At 39.1% G+C, this 8270-nt stretch overlaps 1 protein-coding gene across 5 annotated transcripts; it reads right to left on the bottom strand.

Moving 5' to 3' along the window:
* Positions 1-1458: 1458 nt before the first annotated feature.
* Positions 1459-7780, bottom strand: LOC113072582 (uncharacterized). 5 transcript variants are annotated; one of them, XM_026245576.1, is made up of 17 exons: positions 7230-7780; positions 6953-7067; positions 6696-6831; positions 6288-6359; positions 5752-6132; positions 5553-5654; positions 5250-5482; positions 4983-5161; positions 4444-4534; positions 4013-4360; positions 3764-3881; positions 3512-3603; positions 3319-3436; positions 2930-3034; positions 2640-2840; positions 2327-2500; positions 1459-1940 (listed from the first exon to the last, which is right to left on the bottom strand). In XM_026245576.1, exons 2-17 carry the CDS (start codon positions 7022-7024, stop codon positions 1723-1725), a joined length of 2640 nt encoding a protein of 879 aa, XP_026101361.1. In that variant the 5' UTR covers positions 7025-7067; positions 7230-7780; the 3' UTR covers positions 1459-1722. The 5 variants fall into 5 exon arrangements, with proteins under 5 accessions (XP_026101361.1, XP_026101362.1, XP_026101363.1 ...); XM_026245577.1 differs by having other exon boundaries at positions 6953-7035; positions 7230-7318; XM_026245578.1 differs by having other exon boundaries at positions 6953-7045; positions 7230-7303.
* Positions 7781-8270: the final 490 nt, after the last annotated feature.

The following is an 8270-nucleotide window of genomic DNA, read 5'->3' as shown; positions in this document are numbered from 1 at the left end:
TTGCACACAGATTTTATTTATTTTTGAAGCACATATGACTTATGTTGCATTAATAAGAGGCACAAATAATACAGAATCCTTTCACCGAACACGTCTGCAGTTGGATGAGCTTAAACAAAAACAGCATTATATATTAGACTGATGTACAACCCGATTCCAACAAAGTTGGGGCACTGTAGAAATTGGGAGTAAAAAAGGGATGGAATAATTTACAGATCTCAAACTTATATTTCATTCAAAATAGAATATAGAGAACATATAATTTTGGATTTCATGAGGGCTACACATTCCAAATAAGTTGGGACAAGTCCATGTTTCCCACTGTGTTGCATCGTCTCTTCTTTTTCTAACAGTCTGCAAATGTCTGGGGACTGAGGAGACAAGTTGCTCAGGTTTAGGAATAGGAATGTTTTGCCATTCTAGACTAATACAGGCTTCTAGTTGCTCAACTGTCTTAGGTCTTCTTTGTCGCATCTTCCTATTTATGATGCTCCAAATGTTTTCTATGGGTGTAAGATCTGGACTGCAGGCTGGTCATTTCAGTACCTGGATCCTTCTTCTACACAGCCATGATGTTGTAATTGATGCAGTATGTGGTCTGACATTGTCATGTTGGAAAATTCAAGGTCTTCCCTAAAAGAGATGTTGTTCTAGAACTTGGATATACCTTTCAGCATTGATGGTGTCTTTCCAGATGTGTGAGCTGCCCATGCCACACGCACTCATGAAACCCCATACCATCAGAGATGCAGGCTTCTGAACTGAGCACAGATAACAACTTGGGTTGTCCTTGTCCTCTTTAGTCCGGATGACATGGCATCCCAGTCTTACAAAAATAACTTTATATTTTGATTCATCTAACCACAGAAGTTTTCCACTTTGCCACAGTCCATTTTAAATTAGCCTTGGCCCAGAGAAAACACCTGTGCTTAAATATGGCTTCTTTTTTGACCTATAGAGTTTTAGCCAGCACCAGTGAATGGCACGGTGGATTGTGTTCACCGACAATGTTTTCTGAGAGACACTGCCACTCTGAGAGGCTCTTTTTATACCCAATCATGTTGCCAATTGACTTAATAAATTGGTCCTCCAGCTAACTTTTCTGGCCTCTTATTGCTACCGGTACCAACTTTTTTGGAAATCCAATGAAATCCAAAATGAGCCAATATTTGGCATGACATTTTAAAATGTCTCATTTTCAACATTTGATATGTTATCTATATTCTATTATGAATAAAATATAAGTTTATGAGATTTGTAAATTATTCCATTCCTTTTTTACTCACAACTTACTTTTTATGGAATAGGGTTTGTAGTTGCTATAATATCCATAAAGTAGTCTTGGAGGTAGTCATTCAACAACTAACTGTCAGACTATGAGAGACTGTGTGAGAATGTGGTGCAGCAGGAACAATAAAGCCTAGCATACAAAGCAGATAAAGAATAACAGCAGAAAGATCACTATACGTCAGCTTTTATTTATAGAGTTAGTACCAAGTACATTAATTTGATCAGTTACAGGGCTGGTGGGTGGGGACTCTTCATCTGACACAGAAATAATTTTGCTAGTTTATTCATCACAATAAAGGCAATGGTATTTATGTAAATTAAATAAGGGAGACTATCTATTGAAAAAGGGTATGTCCAAAACCACACCCTCCAAACAAAACAAAAAAAAAACCGGCAAGCAAATGCAAAAACACATGTCAATTCACAAATTAGTTAGACATCTTCCAAATCACTGTACTCTGAGCTCTCGTATTCAAGTCCTTTATTCTCATCCGGTATCTCTGGTATCTCCTCAGACCAGTCTTCAGGGAATAGAGGTCCTAAAGCCAAGCTGTATCTTGAGGAAACGACTTTAATCTTCTCCTCCACATCAGCAAGCCTTTCCTGTAGAAGACACTGTAGCCCACAATGCCCCTCGTCAGTTAAACTGCCTAGGAGGAAATATAAAATGAAAAAGGCACACATTAATTCTTACCTGTTTAGACCCTTAACTTGACCCAGTTAAGATAGCCAACATACATTTCCATATCTGAACAGCATTGTAACATTCAATTCAGTTAACTTTATTTATCCCCGTAGGACAATTCAATTTTAGCCTACCAGTCATATCAACAAGACAACACTTAATCAAGCATTCAGAAACACTGTCAATGACATCATATTGCATTTGGGCACCAAAACAAAAAATACACAGGCCACAATACATAATACTAAGCAGCAACCAAAGTTCAAGTAGATAAATAAATAGATAAATAATAAGAATAAGTAATAAATAAATAATAAAAACGGCACTTCAGTGTTAACCCCATGTTCTTACCACGGTTTCCTCCAGACATTTCTGCAATCAGCTTCCTAATGCCATCAGCCAGCCCTCTGAGGTAGGTGCAGTGCTGTCTCATCTCCCTAAGAATTAGGATCTTCTCTTCTTGCAGCCGCATCTTTGACATGTATGCATCGAAAATCTTCTTCTTAGTGAGGATGTTTGTGGATTCTAAAGTCATACAAATGAGCCAGTCAACAGGATTGACCTGTAAGCTGCAATATAGTTGTATAGCATACATGCCCATTAAGCTGCGTCAACATCTGTTTGCTCAATGTAATCCCTCTCCCTCACAGAAGTTGTTCCATACCAGTGCTGTGAACCTCCCATGGCCATATAAGACTGTCCTCCCCACTGCCATGGCCCACCATAGAGAGTCGGCTCTCCACCATCTGCTCATTTATGCCCTCCTCCTCTGGCACCTGCTCATTGTATCGTTTGATTGCTTCAAAGAGTTTCCTTTTCTCTTCCCCCAGTTTCCGTCGCCGCATTTGTCGAATCTTGTTGCTGTCTATAATTTCCAAACACATGACAGAAACATAAAATCTAGACAAGAGATTCACAAGTCTTGTAAATAAAATAGATAATTCAACAACATACCTGTCTGATTATAAAGGCTTGCTTTTTTTTGATAGACACCCATACATATGTGCTCTATCGACCGCTGAAGGATATGTTGGTCATCCTGTCTGACATCTATAGAATCTTGGGAGGAGACAAAAGCATGAATAAATAACCACTTTGGAAAGGTCAATTTACATTTCTGATAAAATCTACCTGACAGTGCATCAATGGCACTATATCCATTAGCACTATGCTGTATGTGCAGTTTGCAACAGTGGCTAAAACACCTTAAATATGATATTCATTTAGGAACGTAATGTGTTACAAAATAAAGTAATGTAATTACAGTAACACGTCCTCAACACTGTCGAGCACACTATGCTGTAACTGTAAACAGCCTATTATTTATAACGTCAATACTGTACCATCAGTGGCCCACTGTCTGACGTCATGTACCCACTGCTGGACCATGTTCTCAGGACACCCAAGCTCACGGCTCAAGTTCTCCAGCCTCTGGGACTCAGCCTCAGCCTTTCGGACGGTCTTCAATAAAAATGCAAACAAACAATTGCCTTTGCCATCTTGGACCAGATTAATTCTGTGTAATATGGTCAATACCTTGACATATCTGTTGGACAATGCAAGATGAAGGCCATCATGCTTGCGTCTATTCCACCCAATTGCATGTACAGTCAGCATGTCATTGCGAGCTTTTAGAAAACATATTCAAATGTTACTGGACGGCCTATTCAAATTTAATTAAAATAAAGGTTTCGCTTCTGTATTTTTGTATAAAGAATGAAAGACTAATGAAAGAATAGCTGAAAGAACAAAACATTTGTATTAATGTAATAAAGGAGAATCACATACCAGATTTGGTCATGTACTTCGTTGTGAGAGCACAACGAGAGAGGAAACTGTTCACCATTTCCACCTCTTCCCCTGCAGTTGCGCCAGCACCCTCCTGATTCCTACCACTCCAGACAATCTAACAAATGTGTGAAAAAGTTATTGGTTAGGGATGCACCAATCTCAGTTTTGCAAAGACATAAATTGTGCATTCCCATTATCAATAATTAAATTAAATAAAAATAGTAAATAGTATAATAAAGACAATACCTCACACTTAGTTGAATGGGCCTTGGCGTGCATGACTGACAGAAATGGTCTCATTTGAAGAAGAGGGCTCAGTTCAGGCATAGAGACTGACATCTTCTGAAGATAGGGCCAGTACTTGCATGAGATGTCAGTGCAGTAGAAATGTATGTTTGTGGCTGCCTGAAGCTCCTTCTGCAGGAATAGGGGATACGCAAAGATCTCCCCCCTGTACATGTTGAGACCCTTTAATATCACCCCATGCCTGCAAACAGCTACCTCAAGACCCTCTTCATCAAGTTTGCTAGCTCTTCTGGCAGTCTCCCTGGCAGCAGACCACTGAGTAGCACCACAAGTGCCTTTTCCTGGAGTCTGCATGAAAAAAAATTATAGATATATTAGATGGCAAAAATACTGCATTTACACAGCAGGGCTACAAATTCTGAATTACTAACACTTTTCGCTTTACTCCTGATTTCTTCAACGAAAGAGGATACGTCCACATCTTTGGCAATGAAGATGCCCTCAAAGTATGGTTCCTCTGACCTCAATGAAAGCAGAAAAAAGGCATATTCAGTGGCAGAAACCATTTGTTCAGTAGGTTTTAAAAGTTGTAAAACAACTTAAGCAAGGCGCACAGCTGCAAAATACAAAATTATCACCACATGGTTCTTCGTACTGGATTTTAAAGTGTGGCAAATTTATATTTATATCTGGTATCAAATGTGTCATGTTGTTGTAGTGTGGTGATGTATGACAATTCTATAAAATGGTGCAGAGTAATGGCCAATGACAGCAAAAGAGGAAACCAGGGAGGAAGCAGAAACAAGTACAGCAGATCATGGAACTTTGAATAATTATCTCATTAGAAATAGAAGCGTCTGTGTTGTGATAACATGAGCTACTATGATGTAGTGCCCCTGTCACAGAGTGATGTTGTGCAGTGTATACTGTACAGCAAAGCCATGTAGTGTGGCATCTTGCCTTGCATTACCCTTTAGAGTGTTGAAACCTGTACAGTTTTCTGTTGCCGTCTGCAGAAACCGCAAGCATGTTGGGTGTACATGCTGGGCAGGTGAAGTGCTCCACATTTGCCATTTTCTCACATAAAAACTGGCAGAAAGTGTATTCCACAAAGCTCCTTTGAAATGCATCTCCATGTATTTTACCGCTCTGTAAATGTGCAAAAAGTTAAGAGAAAAGTAAAATGAAATAGCCAATGGTCTCTAATTAAGGAAATCTTCATCCACACAGAACATACCCTTCCAAACTGCTCTGTCCTCTGCTCTAACAACCGCAAAAAGCCTTGTCTTGACAAACCCGGAGCAACGGTTTTCATCTCCTCAAATGTGCTGAATACATCCACTGAAAACAATGTTTCAGAATTTACAGATGCTGGCCAATACCCACTTCTTATGAGGTCGCTTCTGTCAGGTGTCCATTGTGATAGACACACTCTGCATGCCAAATTGGGCAAGTACAAGTCATAACGACCTAAAAAGAATCAAACGTATGAATATCTTGTGACCCTTAACTGCAAAACCAAAAAATAAAGCCTACCTACCATTTATGCAAACCAAAATAGTTACTCTTCCAGCAGATTCTGTGATGTTTGTTGGGTCACAGGTGCACAGTCGGTCAGGTCTCACTGTAGGCAACAGCCGAACTAAAAAGAAATTGCAGAAATTTTGAAAAGAGCTTAAAGGATTGTCTGATTGAGAAATGTAAATACTACAACACACACACAATAATCAGAGCAGTACCTTGATTTTTTAATGTACATCTGCCATTTTCTTTCACACAGCACACCGTTGGCGGAATGGGCCGGTAAAATCCATCAATGCACGACTCCCTGTTATGGAGTACCAGTTTTTTGTGGCAAATTATATCACACTCCATACACAGCCACTCTTCAGGCATGCAGTCTCTGCAACGAATAATGGCAGGAGATGAGCACTGACTGCATTTATTTTCCTTGACCACCCTGGAGAACAACAAGCAGTCCAGGTGGTAGGGCCTTGCTTTCTGCCACTCATCTTGGGCTGCAGACTGTCGCAAGCTCCATGATGATGATGTTGAAGGAGGACCATCTGAAGCTTCAACAGTTGTTGCCAGAATCTCCTGCAGTTTCTGCATCTCACTGTCTGAAAGAGGGACATGAAAAAAAGCTCCTTATGGATTCTACAAAGACCCCATTGTGGTTCTGGAAAGATTAAACTACTTGGCTACAATATAGTGAAGTAACAATAATTTTACACGGTTCATTTGATTAAAAAATGTCAATATGGAGTCATCCTACCAAGTAAGTGTTGAGACATGTTTTGTTCTGTCACCATGGATACCTCCTCAGCTGGGTCACAAGGATTCAGGACTGAAAGATATTGGGGTAAAGTCTCCCTTAAATACTTTTGCAGTTTGGTGCATGTAAGTAAATCAGACATAACACTCTACCAGAAAGAAAAAGAACTACCGTACTGTAATGTTACTGCATCACTCCTTGATGCAATGGTCAGACTAAATTTGTTTGGAAACATTACTTGCAAGGGGGCATAGGCATCCTGGAATGTGTGGGGAATGTAACAATCAAAAGCAGTGAAGTTATAGGCTATATTTACAGGTGATTTAACCAGAGAAGACATAGACCAACCTAGCCTGGCTCCAGACACACCTATTCAGAATATACAGTAGGATACAGATGACGACCAACCTGTAGCTGAAGAACGCATACGCGTTTTTCCGCTTCTGCTCTTTCTTTTCAGCAGTGGACGACCTTCACAGTCTCTCTCAATCCACTGAAATTTACTCTCCCGGTTAGGGGGTGCACTTTTCTCATCTTGTTTTTCCTTGCACCAGAGAAAATCAACATTACATGTAAACACATCAGCAGTGGGTTTTCTCCCATTTTTACTCACTGTATGAATCCCATTCATTTGCAAATTGAGCTGTATAACTAAAGATACTCACTTTCATTTGAGCCAAAAGCAGGTCTGCATGGAACATAGCATCCTCTGCTGCACCAATGTCCTGCTCAGCCATCTTAATTGCAACTAAAGACAACTAAATTGCTGACGTTAAAAGTCTATTGGAAAATTAAGACATTTACTGAGTGACCAAAGAACACCATAAAAATATTAAATAAGTTATTTAATATATTAATATCGCAAATGACGATAGACCTTATATAATTACATTTTAGTATATATTGTTGTCAACGCCTCTTATATTAATACGCCTCTCTTACCTGCTTAATGAAGTCCGAAGAGGAGGAAGTCCTCTTGTTCTGCCTTTATTTGGCGATACGCAATCTCGCATCGATTTTGCGCATTACCGCCACCTACTTGTTAGGAGAATGTCTAACGTTAGTTGCAAGCGGATCATTAACGTGCATTAACGGATATTTTCCCCGAATTTCCACAGCTGAAAAAAAACATGCAAATTTCACATTTGAGAGTATTACTCCAGTGACGTTATTTCAGTGTTTTGTTTTCTTTAAATTAAACTTTAGCAAATTACGGTGACGTCACGTCACGTGATGCGTTCGGGTATTTTTTTTTTCTGTCGTGTAGTTCTCACGTTTGGCAAGGGTATCCACTATTAATGTATTCTACCATACACAGCAAAAAATATATTTTGCTGGTTATGGTTAACATGGTTTAACGTCGATATAACACATTGTTTAGCTTTCACCTAAACGAGGAGCTGGGGGAAGCAAGAAAAATAGACGTTTTACTCATTACTTCAATAAAAATGTGACATTGAGACGTTTTTTCGGCATGGAACAAGGCAAATGAATGCTTTTCACCTTAAAAATATTGTTTATACATATTAAATAATTAAATAGAAAATTTCTCAGTGGTCTTCAATACAACAGAATGCCATTTTTCTCGATTTAATGAAAACTAAAATAGATCGTTATGGCAGAGCTTACAGCAATGGCGAGTAAAATAAGTGAACATCCGGGTATTTCTCCACGGGAACGTGTTAACGCAAACGTGTAAGATTCACGTCTGAGGTTGTTAAACTGTGACATCTACACGTTTTCCAAAGTGGACCAACGTGATTATTTCACGTCTTGTCGTGATACCGGGTTGCAAAACAATATTGTGGGTGTTTCAAAACACTACATTATCTGCGAACATTTCACGTGTTTAACGTAAAGCATCATTGAACATTACGTTCAAAGTATTAAATGTTCTGAAGGCAATAAAGAATCCGTTATGAATTTTAGTTTAACAAAAGTAGATGCTGGCCTGCGAACATTACTATAAAATTATTTTGATAA

Source organism: Carassius auratus, unplaced genomic scaffold (genome assembly GCF_003368295.1).
Source record: "Carassius auratus strain Wakin unplaced genomic scaffold, ASM336829v1 scaf_tig00009552, whole genome shotgun sequence".
Taxonomy (NCBI): Eukaryota; Metazoa; Chordata; class Actinopteri; order Cypriniformes; family Cyprinidae; genus Carassius; species Carassius auratus.
Note: the sequence above shows the minus strand (reverse complement) of the source record. Positions and strands in the feature narration are given on the sequence as shown.